General features: G+C 39.7%; 1 protein-coding gene across 1 annotated transcript in view; it reads left to right on the top strand.

Moving 5' to 3' along the window:
* The window catches only part of PLD5 (phospholipase D family member 5), a 395172-nt gene that overhangs the window by 139458 nt on the left and 239379 nt on the right, over positions 1–16335 (top strand). Inside the window, exon 2 of the mRNA XM_028111768.1 lies at positions 12151–12287. Within this exon, the coding sequence (XP_027967569.1) occupies positions 12151–12287 (137 nt within the window). The remainder of the gene's footprint in view (positions 1–12150; positions 12288–16335) is intronic.

Here is a 16335-nt window from a genome sequence, read left to right as displayed (position 1 = left end):
CTCTCACTTGCTCTCTCCCTTTCAAATAAATAAATAACATCTTTAAAAATAAATTAAAAAAATATAGATTGTTGAGTTTTGTCTGCCATGTTTTTTCCCCTAACTGGATGAAGTATCATCCTTTACAGTGATCAGGAAACAAATAATTTAGACAAGAAAGATAAAACAATCTTAACCAGTGATCTTCAGAATAAATCTCCTACCACAGTAAATTGGGAGGGCTTGGATTTATTTTGATAGATTGAAAGATTGAAACTTTTTTCAGCTTATTAAAAGCAGAGGGTAGAATACAAGTCACCAAAATAGCCCTCAGCTTATCAAAGACCAACTGACAATTGGTTGTCATTTTTTGTTCACCTTTATCTGTAATGGAGGCAAACAGAGAGAGTGAAAATACAACGTTTCTACTGGTACATGTTGGCTACTCCATATTGACTTTGACAGTGTGTTCTTGTTCACTCACTACTATTCAGAACAACTCATTTTGCTTTATGGTGAGTACAGAGGAAATCCCTGCTTCCATATTCTAAGGAATTAGTTGTGCTGCAAGGCAGGGAATATGGAGACACCAGGATCAGCCTGCTCCAATGGAGCTGTCCTGCTCTAATGGAGTGGTCACCATCCCAGCCCCTCCTCGATCTCTGTACCATCGGAACATCATGCGTCACACTGTGTTGTCCTTTCCGTCCATCCTCTGCAACACACACCCACAGCCCTCAGATGTGAGGTCCTTAAGGGCAGAGACCTCCTTAAGAGCCTAGTTTCTGAATCACCAGTGTTAGGATAGCATATAACACGTTAGATGTTCCCTACCTATTTTTAAACTGAATTAAACACATTTTGCTTCTCTTGTCTAATGTCACCAGTAACTGCAGGCAGGAGGAAAGGGACAGAAGAGGTTCGCTGCCTTCTTGGGGGCCTCCTACCCCTCTCCCTGCCCCCTAGTCTGGTGTGTGAGGTATGCCTGCCCTCAAATCACAGTCCGAGAAAGCCTTATTTTTGTCATTTGTCTTTTGCAAACTCTTGTTCTTTTTGTTTGCTGGTCTGTCATTCTATCAGCCATATGCTGGCAGAGAAAAGAGGGCACACTGGGTCATCTCATCTTACTCCCAGCATTTTCTTACCTGGAAAATGATACAATGAGGGGTTGAACTAGAGGGCTTCTGGGTATTCTCTATGTTCAGATATTCTCCAGAATTGTCCAGTTATCCTCTGCAATTTGTGAAACTTGGGTTTATATCTATTCTTTGCTTAATAATACGGAGGACTTCAAGTAAATATAGACTACCCAAGGGCAGTGGCTGATGATGCTCAGTTGTGTCTTAGGAAAGCTAAGGATAAATAACTTGCTTTGAGTGGACATAGTCCAAGAATGGACAAGAATGGACAACTTTCTTCCTCATTACTGCAAGAGATGATTTGGATGAGGGATCATATGGAATATCTAAATAATACAGAAAAATATAGAGTAAACCATGAACAACTTAAACACTGCAATGCATCCAACCTCACAAAACCTCTCCCCCTGACAGACCACGACTGCCAAGAGTTTTGGGTGAGTCCCTTGAGTCTTTCCACTCATTTCCAGACCTATAGTGGCTACAGTATTCTGCAGAGTGACTCTTTTTGACTCTCTCAATTCCTCTGTTTATGGATAGTTAGATAATTTTTCCTAGATTTTTTCCCCACAATGACATAGCAGTCTTATATCTTAGTGCACATAAGTAAACATTTCCATAAAATTGAGTATTGGAAGTGAAATTGAGGAGCCAAAGGATATGCACATTTAAAATTCTGATAAAGATCATGATAAAAACTGCCAAATTGCCATCCAGGCAAGCTCTGCCAGATTTTGCTCAAACACTCATTTCCCCAGTCCTTGCCAAGTAGAGTTATAAATCTTTTGAATTGTTGCCAAATGTAGGTACAAAACAAGTGTACTTATTTGGAAAATATGTATTTTTAACTATTAAAGTTTTTTCTTTCTCTATTTCTTTGATTATTTAGAGTCCTGTGTTCTCACTTTTCTTTCATTTAGGAACAGGGATCTGAGAGATACTGGTTTTATAGATTGGTTCTCTGTTTCTCTTGGGTTTTCTCCAATAGGTGTTAGGATTTTGTTCTTTTGCGTTGCATTGTGGGAGAGTCCTTTGACTTAATTACGTGTGTGAATTTGCTCTTCACCTGTGTCTCTTTTGATATTCAGCCCATCTGCTGAGGTTATCATTTTCAAGATCTCTTTTTGCTCATCTTTCTTAGCAATCTCCCCTGATGTTTCATGGGTGCAATTTGTCCCCTCATATTCTTGAAAACTTGGGTTATTCTTACTTTTAAAGGCTCTGCTGTGTCATTTGGTTGCTTTATTTTCTCCAGAATTTATTGTCTTGGTTGCGTTAAGTACCTCTTTCATGGTTTTGTTTTTCCTCAAACTCTTGGAGACATTAATTTCCTGTCCACTTCTATACTTGGCAGTTCCTATTTGCATGTCTATGGGTGATGGTTGAGCACAGTGGTTTATCTCCAGGTTTTATAGGAGGGGTTCATATGCTGCCCAGCAGCATGGCCTGCATGTACTGGTAGTTTCTTCCTGGAGATCCTTAGCTCTCTGAGGAAATTGCCCTATTCATGGCTCATCTTGTGCGTGACATTTCTGTTATGTGGTGCTCAGCACAAGAGGGAAGAAGAAAGCAGTAGTGGGAAGGGTTGATTGGCCAGCCTACTCTGAAACATAACACAACTAATCACTGTCAGTCATTCCAGAGTTTCTTCTAGTTCTTTCTGTCTTACCTCTATACTTGGAGCTCTCCTTTATAGCAGTTTGTGTTTTCCTATGTGTCTCTTGGGTTTCATCTCCTTGGTTTATCTAATTTACGCTAAATCTTTACAATTGCTTGTCCATTGGTGCTCCGGTTTATTTGTCAAGCACTGTTATAGAATTATTATTATTATTATTATAAGATATCTGTTTATCATCTCTAAGAATTTATGTAAGATTGGAAGCAGTTTCCTGTGTTCAGTTGATTCAGACTTGAGTTTTCTCTGTCCTGCTATTTTGGAAAAGATGTTATCTGTTCTGCATGTTATCCTCTTCATTAGGCTAATTTTGTCTTACAGTACTTAATATAGTACTTAATTTTTTGCATGTTTTTTACTCACAAATAAATGTTCTTCTATGATGGGAATCAGTGGAAATGCTTCTAAGTAGGAAATAAATAATAAAGGCTGTAAAACACAGAAATCATCTTTTGATTTTATAGCCCTTGCCATTTTTTGCCTTTATTCACTTATTCATCACTCATTAAGCACATATTTATTGAACATGTTTGCCAGGCATTATGGGGTTTTTTTAAGATTTATTTATTTATTTATTTATTTATTTATTTATTTTAAAGATTTATTTATTTGAGAGAAAGAGAGAGAGCGCACTCATGCCCACACGAGAAGAGAGAGGAGCAGAGGGAGAGGGAGAGAGAGAATCCTCAAGCAGATTCCCTGCTGAGCTTGGAGCCCATTGCAGGGCTTGATCCCAGGACCTTGAAATCATAACCTGAGCTGAAACTAAGAGTCGGATGCTCAAGGGACTGAACCACCCAGGGACCTCTGTATTTTTTTTTTTAAAGATGCCAGGCATTATGGATCTAGACAAGATCCTAGAATTCAAGGAGCTCAGTTTAGTGAAAGAGACCAAAAGGTAGAAAACTAACAAAGGCGTGGTCAAACAATAAATTCGCATATCTTTAAAAGGAAAAGAACAACCTAGGTTGCTAAAGAAATAATTTACCATTATTGATCTGGTAAAAATAGCGAGAATTTCCTCAAATAGGAACATCTTCAAGTGCCGTTGGGAGAACTCTAGTAGGCATGAAAAAACTAAGCAGACTGTGGAGCTGATGATTCATCTTTCAGTTAAAGACAAGTTGAGGTAATAGAGATCTTTTGCAGTTTTTATAAGTAATTTGAGGAAGAAAATGGATAAATTTTGTTCCTTGTTGAGGTTATGGCCACTGAAGGTCCCTGCACTTTTTTTTTTTTTTTTTTTTTTTTGCACAGAGTAGGTATTAAATACCTGCTAAATGAATATAGTGTCTTGGTTTCTAGGTAGTGCATTAATAAACAGCAGGACAAAATATTTTTTTAAGTCTCTGTCTGGTTTTTGTATCAGGGTAATGTTGACCTCATAGAATGAATTGGGAGGTTTTTCCCTCTTTGTTTTTTTGTGTTATTGTTATTACTATTTCTCAGATGTTTGGTATAATTTATCAATGATGCCATCTAAGCCTTGAGTTTTCTCTGTAGGAAGGTTTTTAACTAAAAATTTATTTTCTTTAATTGATATAAGGATATATTCAGGTTATCTTTCTTCTTGAGTGAACTTTAGTAATTTTTATCTTATAAAAGCGTCTATTTTATTTACACTGAATTTCTTGGTATGAATTTATTCATATTATTCCCTTATTCTTTTATTTTTGGTATCATCTGTGGTCATGTCCTATGTCTCATAGAGATATTTGCAATTTGTGTCTTTCTTTTTTTTATATATGTATGGTTAAAAGTTTATCAATTTATTGATATTTTCAAAGAACCAGACTTTGATTTCATTGATTTTTTTGTATTGTTTTCTGTTTTCTCTTTTATTGAGTTCTGCTCTTTATTCATTCCTCTGTCTATTTTGAGTTTAACTTGCTCTTTTCTCTTTCTACATTCTTAAGGTAGAAGTTTAGATCATTTAAGACCTTATTTATTTTCAAATATGAATTTAATGGTCTATATTTCCCTAAAGCATTTCTTTTGCTGCATCTCATGTATTTTCATGTATTGTATTTTTATTTTCATTCTGTTTAAAATTCTTCCCTATTTATTCTATCAATTAATGAGAGAAGTGTCTTGACATCACGGAGTAATTGAAGATTTGTTCATTTCTCTTTACAGTTCTGTTAGCTTTTGTTTTATGCATCTTGAAGCTCTCTTATTAGGTGCATGAAAGTTTATTATTGTTACGTCTTTTTGATGAATTTATCTCTTTATCATTCAGAAGCAACTCTATTATATCTTCAACAAATTTGAGTAATTTTTGGCCTTTGTATTTTTCAAATTTTCTTTGTACATTCTCTCCTTTGGAGACTCCAAGAACATGTATATTAGGCTGCTTGAGTTGCCTCATAGCTCATTGATATATTGTTCAATTTTTCTATATTTTTCTCTGTGTTTTCATAGAGTTCATTAAACTGTTTTTATGTTGTGTTTAATATGCTCTTAATCCTATCCAGTGGATTTCCCATCCCCAGAATTTTGATGTGCACCCTTTGTTATAACTTCTTTATGTCTCTTTAACATACTTATTTTCTTGAACATATGAAATACAGTAATATTTGTTTTAATATCTGTGTCTACTAATTCAGTCACCCCTCAACTCCTTTCTGAGTTGATTTCAGTTGACTGAGTTTTCTCCTCAATTGGGGTTGTAGTTTTCTGTTTCCTTGCATGTTTGGAAATTTTTTACTGAATGCTGGACATTGTGGTTTTGATTTTGCTATGTGGTAGATATCATATATTTAAAAAAATATTCTTGAGGTTTGCTCTTAGATATAGTTACTTGTGAACAGTTTGGGTTTTCAAGGCTTGCTTTTATGCTTTCTTAGGTGGGAGAGCAGCCTTGAATCTAGGGCTAATTTTTTCCATTTCCATTTCCATTTTCTTTCTTTTCTTTTTTTTTTAAAGGTTTATTTATTTATGTATTTGACAGAGAGACAGCGCGAGAGAGAACACAAGCAGGGGGAGTGGGAGAGGGAGAAGCAGGCTCCCCGCTGAGCAGGGAGCCCGATGCGAGGCTTGATCCCAGGACCCTGGGATCATGACCCGAGCCGAAGGCAGACGCTCAACAACTGAGCCACCCAGGCGCCCCCCATTTCCATTTTCTAGATACAGTATCCTTCTAATTACTTGATGCCCCATGTATTGAGATTTTACCACTCTGGATAGTGGGAACACCAACTCTTCTTGGTCCTGTGTGTTTGGTTAGGGATTGTTTCACCTGCTCCTTTCAGGTGGTTCTTTTTCCAGACCTCAGGTAATTTCCTTATATACACATACTTATCAGTACTTAACTGAGGACTCAGGAGACTCTCTGAAGATCTCCACAACTCTCTCCCTATAATGGTCTCCTCTCTCTACTACTCTGTCCTGTCAACTCTAATTGACCTGGCCTTTCTAAAATCCCCACTTTGTCTTCTCAACTTAGACTGGTAGACTTAGATTCGTAGACTCTTCCAGAGAAACTCATTCAATGTGGATCTGGTACTCAGCAAGTACTCTAAGCTGGTGATATACTCTTGAGTTATCAGTATATATAGCCAGTGAAGACTTGGGAGTAAATTAGAGTCCCGCAGGGAGAGGGTACAGAACAAGAAGAGAAAAATTATAAAATAGAACCCCAGGGAACATCAAAATGTATGTGGAAAGTGAAGTGATAATTCTTGTAAAAGGATTTTCAAAGCAAAGCCCTTAAGTAATTTATAGTCTAGATTTTCTACGATGGTTCCAGAATGTGGTCATTATTCAGGAGATTGATAAGCCATCAGCTAAGATTCCTATGAATCTTCTGGGTGACCTATTTTTTTCTGGGAACATGTCTAGGAACTCAAGCTAGGAACACATTTAGAATCATAGGAAAGTTCTAAAGGTCCAAGAATGCCCTGTCTCCACAGCTTATAGCCAAATGTTCAACATTCATTTCTACATTAATGGGCCACATAGGAATTGGTTAACTAAAAACTAATAATAAAACTAATGAAATAATCATAGCAAAAATTAAGTAGAAAATGAAGTCAAGAAAAGAAAACCAGAAAAGGAAAAATTTTGGATCTATAGAACAGATCTAGAGATTTCAGATTCAGAGACCTAAATTAAATCTCTGGGCTGTCTCCAACTGGTTGGGTCACACTGGACAGTAACCCAATGTCTTTGAGTTCTAATTTTGACATCTTTCGCATGGAGAATGATTGTACTAGAACTTCCAGCTCTGTAGGTATTAAAATCTGCACACATAAAAATGGTTCTGTTTAAGACTTCACCATGATTTTGTTTAAAAAAATTGTCATGGTAAGTAAATGAAAAAATAATATGAGCAATTTTAATTTATGGTTAATTTTTGCAAATGTATATTTTACCCCTAGGCACATGGGTGTAAATTCCTTTTAAGAGTTTATTGAATGCTATAAAAGCCCAAGTTGGAATTGATAGTACTTCCAAGTTTCCAATTTAATACTCTTTAACCATTTAGAGGTCATACATCTCTTTTTCTGTATTAAGGTGAAATGTATTTGATAAGGATATGATATTTAAATATTTTTGGTGTTAGCGTAATTAGATTTATTTCTTGACCAAGCAAGCAATTCTTTTCAAAACTGTTTCAGTGCAAACTCCAGTGAAAAGTACAGACTGATGCTGGATAATGGCATTTCGAATTTTGTTTTCTTTTAATTGGTTGAGCTCATTAGTGGAGTTGAGGTTGTAATCATGTTAATGGGTTCTCCTTAAAACTTTGCGTACTTTGATTCTATTCAATAAAAACAGAAGAGTGTGTTTCAAATTAATTCCTAAATGATCTGAAAAGATCTGTTAAGGATTTGAAAATGAATAAATGTCTTGGTAACCCGGAGACTGGTCTCATTTGTGAGGCTGTCATTTGAACAGAATTGTTCATTTTTGATGAGGTGTAAAAGAAAATAGTGGTCTGACCTTATATTGTTCTAGTACATTCTTTCAAGGAGACATTTAAGAATGAATATCAGAGTCTGAATTTCTCTTTGATGAATTAAAATGAAAATAACTAGGTCAGTTGTTCGTATTAATAGAATAAGATAATATAGAATTAAATGAATAGAAATTAATAGAAATTTGTGAGGGTTATTACATCAAAGTACTTCCAGTAGCACGCAAATTAACGAGAGCTCTTATTGACTTTTTCATCATAAAATTCAGAATAAAGGGAAACAGATCAGTATTGTTGTAGATGCAGCATTTAGTATTAACTTCATTAGGATTTATTCTTTGAGTACCCACAAATGTACCTGACACGATATATTTATGCTACGCTCTTCAGGATTCTTTTTGAAATAATGTTTAATTATATCATCCTGGGTTAGAGTCTCTCTGGACTCGATTAATGTGTCATGATGGAATTGCTTTAAACCCCTCTAAAAACTTTTTGTTTGTTTGTTTCTGTTTATAATTTATATGGAAATAGGGTGAAATGACGGAAATGTTTAATTATTTTTTGTGTTGTTAAATGAGTGGCTTTTTTTTTTAAAAAAAGTTCTCGAAATAAAGGAGACAGTGACATATCCATGCAATGGAATGCGATGCAACAATTTAAGACTATGCTTTAGAAGAATATTTAATGACCTTAAGGCATAATCAAATGCAAAAAGCAGAATGCAAAACTGTATATAGCGTGATACCAGTATCTTTAGATTGTTAGATCAGTAGACATAGTATATAGGAAAGAATGAGAACAAAATGCTAATGGCAGTTTTATCTGAGTGGGACTGGGAGTGATTTATTTCCTTTTTTGTATTATGTGTGTTTTTTTTCAAAATAGTTAACAACAAACAGTTTCTGATTATACAAGCAATGAATATTAGTAAAATAAATAGAAAGTAAAGGGCAGGAGAAAACTCATTCAAAATTTGAAAAAATTATTTAAAATTATTTATTTCTAAGCCCCCACATTGGATGTATTTATCCTGATCCCTTTATTGTTTGAAAAGGAACTAAGGGAGGGGCGCCAGGGTGGCTTGGTCAGTTGAGCTTCTGACTCTTGATTGCAGCTCTGGTCATGATCTCAGAGTCCTGGGATTGAGCCCAGATTGGGATTGTCAGATTGGGCTCTGTCCTCAGTGGGTAGTCTGCTTGAGATTCTCTCTCTCTTCCTCTTCCTCTTCACCTCCCTGCCGCTTGTGCACGCTCTCTCTCTCTCAAATAAATAAATAAATTTTAAAAAAAGAAAGAAAATGAACTAAAGGAGGTGCGTTTGAAGGATGGACATGTATTAAGCAGGACTTTGTGGGGCTCAGTTGGTTGAGCATCTGACTCTTGATTTCTGCTTGGGCCATTGTCTCAGGGTCCTGGGATCAAGCCTTGTGTCAGGCTCCATGCTCAGTGCTGAGTCTGCTTGAGATTTTCTCTCCTCTTTCCCCACTCTCTCTAAATAAATAAATAAATAAAATCTTAAAAAAACAAAGCAAAACAGGACTTAGTATGGGTGATAGTTTGATATCTCGGAGTCTGACCCCTGGATCAAAAGCATCAGTGTCCCCTGGGAGCTTGTTAGGAATGCACATTCTTGGCCCCACCTCAGACCAATTCAAGCATTCAACCAAAACCTTTGGAAATGGGGTCCCACAACATGTGTTTTCACAAGCCCTCTGGGTGATTTCGATGCAGGCTGAAGTTTGAGGAATGCTGCTTTAGTGTTTTGAGGTCAGAGATGGCTAGAAAAATTTCTCAAAAATTTTATCCTAGGGACGCCTGTGGGCTTAGTCAGTTAAGCATCTGCCTTCGGCTCAGGTCATGATCTCAGGGTCCTGCGATCGAGCCCTGCATCGGGCTCCCTGGGAGCCTGCTTCTCTCTCTGCCTGCTGTTCCCCCTGCTTGTGCTCTCTCTCTGTCAAATAAATAAATAAATAAAATCTTTAAAATGATTTTTAGCCCAGATAATTTTCGTCTCATATTTACCTTCTCTCTTTCTCACGTCTTCCTCTCCTTCTCTACTTCTGTCTCTCTATCACTCTGCTTCTCTCTTACACATATAGTTTTTGTGGTCTGTTTTCCTTTTACTCTTTTATATTTTAGAAAGGGAGAGAGAGAGGGTGGGGGAGGGGCAGAGAAAGAGAAAGAGAGAGAGAGGGAATCTCAAGCAGACTCCAGGCCCAGTGCAGAGCCCGACACAGGGCTTGATCTCACAACCCTGAGATCATGACCTGAGCTGAAATCAAGAGTCAGATGCTTAACTGACTGAGCCCCCCTGGTGTCCCCGTATGTTTTTTTATCTACTCATATCTTTACCTTGTTTCCCCAAAATATTTGAGGCAGCTCCCAGAGGTTCATATACAACAGCAGATGCTCATCCCATGCTGTCTGTTCAGATACTGTTTTAAGAACTTTACATATAGTATCTCATTTAACTTAATCATCAGTCACAATGCTATGAGGCAGTTATTATTATTTCATGATTATCCTCTCCATCTGACCGACAAGGAATCTGAGGCTCAAAGGCTAAATAACTTGCCCAAGGGCATACAACCACTAAGTGAAAGAATCCAAGCAATCTGGTCCCAAAGTCCGTGCCCTCAACCAGGTTCCTATGCGCTTCTGAAAAATAAAATTAATGAGGAACTAGGGATGAATGGGAAATAAAGGGGCAGGATGAATGCACAGTCTTTCCTGCAGAGGTTGATATAGCTGGTAAACACGGCGCGCCGATTTGCCTCTGGCTCAAGCAGAGAGTGAACGAGGAGAAGCTGCAAGATTCACAATCACCAAAATACGGAAGCAAACTAATTCTCAGGAAGACCACACCTGAGTCTCGAAACACCTTCATGTCACCCTACATGCTCAGAAGTGTGCCCTTGTGATTTTCATTTCATTCATTCACTTTGTTTACACAGTCATTATTTCTTGGGCACCTTCTATCTGTTTGGCCCTGTGCTGGTTGCTTAGGATGGAAAGAATAAAACGTATCCCCTGTCTTAAAGATCCCGGCGGCCTAGGGCAAAGAACAGTGGTTCACAAGTGTCTCACTTGGGCTTTCCCCCACTTGCTTCCTGGGTGTGGAGTAAGAGAAGTGCACAGGGAGAGTCAGCAAGGGACTTGGAACCAACTTCTCTTGGGAGGGGACACCTGAGGGAAGTCAGAAGACACAGCCTCTAGAAGGAAACAAGCATCTGAGCTGATCGTGCCTGGTCACAGAAGCACCTTCATTCCTTGACAACACCTTTCTCTAGAATCTGTAATCTGAGCCTATCCCTGGACAAACTGGACCCTGAGCTTGGGGAGGTTCCTTGGTTCTTTGGAGACCATGTGACTGTGGGGATAAAAGGCAGGGGGTGGTGGGAGAAGCAAAGCCAGCTGGTTTCCACAAAGCTGTGAAGTGTGTGTGTGTGTGTGTGTGTGTGTGCGCACGCGTGTGCGTGTACACACATATATGCATCTCATCACTAAGGGAATTTCTCCTGGCTGTCTGGTCAATGATCACTTTTTCCCCTCCTGCAAATAATCGCTAAAACCTTCAGAAACACTTTTAAAAATTAAAATTAAAATTTGTTCTTCTTTTCCCCATCCAGATTTATCTAATAAATGGAATGTAGGCAAAAATATTTGTTCTGGGGGCCATGGGTGCTGCCTAGGGACCATGGCCCCATCTTCTGCCCCCTGTGGCCATGAACCCCTGGGGACAGGGATGTCTCAAAATACAACACTTGGCCTTAAAGATAAGGACAAAAGTGACTGGACCTTCAGCCACTGTTTCTAAGTGAAAATCGTATCAAGAGTATGAATGTTGGTTATGACTGTGTTCGATCTTTCGAAATGAACCATGTCAGTTACATGACCCAAGATGCTGGCATCTGATGGATCTAATTTCTGATCAAAGTGTGGAACTCATCCTCACCTGCCAGGGGCATCTCTCCTGAAGCCATCATAGTAAAGGTCTTAGAGCAAGACACGGTGGGAGAAGCAAGAGGATACAGAGTTTGAGTGCATAGACCTTGCATAGAGTTTGGAAGGTGGTAATAATAATGGGAGACAGAGAATAATTATTGAGCCACTCTTGTCATTTTTAATTTGCACTCATGGACCTCATAGCGCTCTTTGTAAGATCTCCAGATCTTCTGGACTGCTTTTGATGAGAAAGAGGGAGAGTGAACTTGTTGAGAAGTCTCGATACAGCGCCTGCGTTATTTAGCAGGTTCTAACATACTTAGCGGGGGTCAAAGGCTCTGTTGAGGAATGAGCAAGATTTCCCTCCGAGGACAGCCCTTCGCTGGCAGTGGTGAAAGTAACTTTCCTAAAGGGTTTTGAAAAGCTGTCCAATCCTGAGTTTCCGAAGTGGAAGCTCCTTCTCACTTTTCTTTTCCTTCTTTTTCTTGACAGTCCCAGCAGAAGTGCATCGTGATCTTCGCCCTGGTGTGCTGTTTTGCCATTCTCGTGGCGTTGATATTTTCTGCCGTGGACATCATGGGAGAGGATGAAGATGGACTCTCAGAAAAAAATTGTCAAAATAAATGTCGGTAAGAGGTAACAAACAAAACTTCTCTTTTAGGGGGCGGGCAGAAAAGCAAAGAGAGCACTAGACAGTAGGGAGAAAAATATCCCAAGTACACGAGATCCTCCAACCTCCCTGTGGGTTAAGCTGTTACTTTGCAGACCGAGGGAATAAAAGTGAGGGAATAAAGCTCTTACTTTGCCGAGGGAATAAAAATGAGCAATGATTTCATTCAATGACAGTTCTTTACAATTGGGGCATATCCTGTACAGAGGGCTGGTGGACAGAGTGAAATTTTGTACAGAGACCCCTCTCTATTAATGAGGTTTTGGTTTGTCCCGTGACGAGCCTGGCAAAAATGAGTGCCCCAAATGGACAAAGGACACTGTGCTAGTTGTCACATCAAGTGGAAGTTAAAGAAGCACACATCTCAGGAAAAATTCCAACTTAAGACTCAGGGTGAAATAGATCAGCATGTCTATAAGAAGACACGTGCCTCCTCTGTCACAATGTCGCACATAGTTTGTTATTAATCTAGAAATAGATTACATTAGATTTACGTATTATGTCTCTTCCGTTACCTTAAGTAATGTCTCCTTGGGGATATTCCTTTTTATTTCTTATTTCTTATTTTTTTAGGTCGTGGAGAGGGTGTAGGCAAGCACCAAGGCAGGGGGCAGGTCGATAAGAAGTCTATTTTTATTACACGTTGTGGCCAAGCTGAAGTCAGGGCACACAACCACCATAGTTCTTATGAATTAGAGCTTACAATGAATTTTCGTTGTAGTTTTTCCCCGTGGCAAGCTTTAGTCTAAGTGCCCCTCTTTTCCAGCTTAAGATCAACAACAACTTGGTAATGTGTATGTGGGTTTTTATCTTGGAGACTTTGCCTTGAGGGTTGAATGCGTGGCACAAAAACATGTCTGGAAAAGACCACTGAAGTTTGTTTTTCAACCCATGGTACATTATAGTCTAGTTACCAGAGAACAGTATTAGACAAGGAACAAAGGATACAGAGAGAAAGTAGCATACATTTTAGATTTATTCTAACATGTTTGGAAGGGGTTCCTACGTATATTTACTTCCTAGACTGAATTTGGGAGAAGAATTGTGTTGGGGTTATCAGTAAGGCAATAGAACAATAGCAGATTGCCACCATCTTCCTCCTGAACGCTCCTTCTGCATCAGTACTTTCCGAGAATCCTATGAAACGACAGATAGAAACATCCGTGGACAGGGGGTCCGTGACTCATCTTATTCCGTGGGTTGGCTCTGCCCCTTCTCACCTCACTTCGTGATGAGGTCCGCTGAGTACTTGAAATGGCAAACCCCAGCACCTAGGAAGCAGCTTTATAAAGGTCAAACTGTAACAACTTCTAAGACAAAATACTCAGGACCTTTTAAGACACATTAGCAGGTTCTTTATAGGTTTCAACAACCAAAAAGAGGGAACCTTAGAACTATTCCTATTTTCACTTGAGAGAAGCTATAATTTCATCCAGTTTTGACTTTAAGCTCATACAGCTGGAATCTGGGTCTGCTTATTTCTCCATCTCAATCAATTGTTAAATCCCAGTGACTCAACACTGCTTCTCCCTCGAATCTGGAACACATTCTTCCAGTTACCCACCATTCCCCGCCTGCCTTTCCCCTGGGGAGTCGGCATCACTGCCTGATTACTGGGCTCCCCCTCCACGCAGCCATGTTTTCTAGAACCTGCATCCCCTCCAGTCTCCGTCTCTTCTGCAGCCTCTTTCCCTGTGCCCTCTGTATGTCCTCTTGCATTCTCAGCCACGCCATAGGCACCGACTGTCCTTCTGCCACCCCTAACCTCATCCCGAAGACCTTTTGCTTTGTCTCCTCTCCCCGGCACACAGGATGAAGGTGGGGTGCTGGCCATTCCTCGTGCCCCGTCCAGCCCCAGTCTCCAGTCAGACAGCCCACTGCCCCTCTCCCGATAGTTCTCATTTTAATTTGATGGAACTTTCTTGCATTGTCCACTCACACCATGTTATGGGCAACATCACCTGCTAATTCTGGGACTCTTTCCCACCCTCTTTTGTCCCTGGCTGACAACCCCCGACCTTCAGTTCCATCCCTTGCCATCCTGCTTAGCAACTACAGTGTACTTCCCAACACCCTAGCCGACTGTTCTGACCACCTCAAGTCAATGAATTTAATGTCCATTGTACTATTGCACTTCCAAGGAAGCCTAATGTGGTGAACCGCCATAGACTTTGAAATCAGCAAGATCTGGATTCAAATCTGCATTATACCACTTACTGACTCTGTAAATTTGGACAAGGTATTCATTTCATCATTTCATTCGATGCCTATTTACAGAGCATGGCAGCACACGAGGATGAGCCACAGAGCAGTTAATAATGGGACAGATTGTAAGGATACAGTAACTATTACATGGAACATACAACCATTGATGTTCTTGGTAAGGCTTCTGCTTAACAGTAGCCTGTGAGTACTGAAGTTTTTGGGGGTAGAGGTCAAAAATGATAGGCGGAATTTTGACTGACACAGGGTTCAGTGCCCCTAACCCCCACGTTGTTCAAGGGCATGTGTGCATTGCTTTAGTTCATCTTAACTCTACTGAATAGCCGAGATGCCTTTCTAGCCTCTGATAGATTACTACTTGGAATCATATTGCCCACTCAGTGTTTCCTGAACTTCTATGTCTGAAAAAAATTTATCTTCTCTGTGAAAATATCCTATTTGTATTTTTTCTGACATCGTGTTTTATTTTCCCCTTTTTGTTATTTTGCTGCTAAAATACTATACCAGTGGTAGGGCAGTGATGCTCCCGATTGTCGTAATTTTCCACATGAATCTGTGAATTAACAGCTGCTCTTATCTTCCCAAGTGCCTTTTAACTAACCTTATTACACCAGGAGACCAGATCTTTGACCTCAGTAAATGACTTTGACCTATTTCTTTGCCTCCTTGTACCGAATATCAGGGTAGTTTCCATCATTTTTCCGTGTGTTTAATTTGCTGGTTCAGTCTCTATAAATACCAATCTCCATGTCACTTGACTTATTGAAGGGGGTGAAGGGCAAATTTTCTAGTTTCGGCTGGAAAACTGCATCTCAGTGAGCTCGGGGGCATCACTGCATAGTTAAGAACGGCTTCACCTGCCGGTGGAGATCACATCTATCCTGTGGCGTAGCTATTTTATGATTCACTGCTGCCTCCAGTTATCATTTTACACTATTCTTGCGAGAGGTAAGGGCACTGTGTGGTTTCGCACACATCACATCCCCAGGGACTAGTAGGGACACTGGAACTTACGTCCAGGTGTCCTTCGCCTGCGGAGCACCTGCTCACGTGTGCACGGGCTGCCCTTTCAAGTGAGGGGACAGGCCTCCATTTTGTATTTTGTATCTCTCTCAGCTCTCATCCATTGTTGTGGGTCGTTTCTTCCCCGTTTAGTAGAGCACCGTTACACACTTACTGGGAGAGGGTTTCTTTTTAGCACACCTCAGTGATAAATGTCTGTAGATCCAGTCCATACCCTGCTGCTCCTGCATCTCAGGCCCAATGGCTATAAACAATATGGCAGCTAATTTCTGCAAACTATCATTAAACAAGCTACAGAAACATAAAATTTGGGGTGGGTCAGCGTCATCTTCTAACCCTGTCGATGGACACTGATCTGTCACAGTAGTTAAGACAGTTGCTCCTGGACCTCCTCACACTTGTCCCTCATCCTCTTTAATCAGCCCCATGTCTGTGAGGCTCCCGTCCTGGTTGGGCTCACTCTTGCTCACATATTTGCGTATCCATTTTAGCTTATTATGCCTCCTTGGCTTAAAGCTTGAGGGAATAGACCAACGAAGTCTATGTACATGATTCCCACTGTCCTGACCACAGGGATTTTCTTTCATTCTAAAGTGGATAGACTTGAGTCTGCACAGGATGGGACCCATGACATATTTGAGCCTGGGCAACCAATGTATAAATTACCATAGTGGTCCTAGACCACCACAGAAAGTATAGCAAGATCCAGACTCACTTTGTAATATACCACCCCTCCACATGTACACTTCACATCTGCTTTC

Source organism: Eumetopias jubatus, unplaced genomic scaffold, assembly GCF_037043125.1.
Source record: "Eumetopias jubatus isolate StellerSeaLion01/CBP00866 unplaced genomic scaffold, mEumJub1_p1.0 scaffold_12, whole genome shotgun sequence".
NCBI lineage: Eukaryota > Metazoa > Chordata > Mammalia > Carnivora > Otariidae > Eumetopias > Eumetopias jubatus.
Note: the sequence above shows the minus strand (reverse complement) of the source record. Positions and strands in the feature narration are given on the sequence as shown.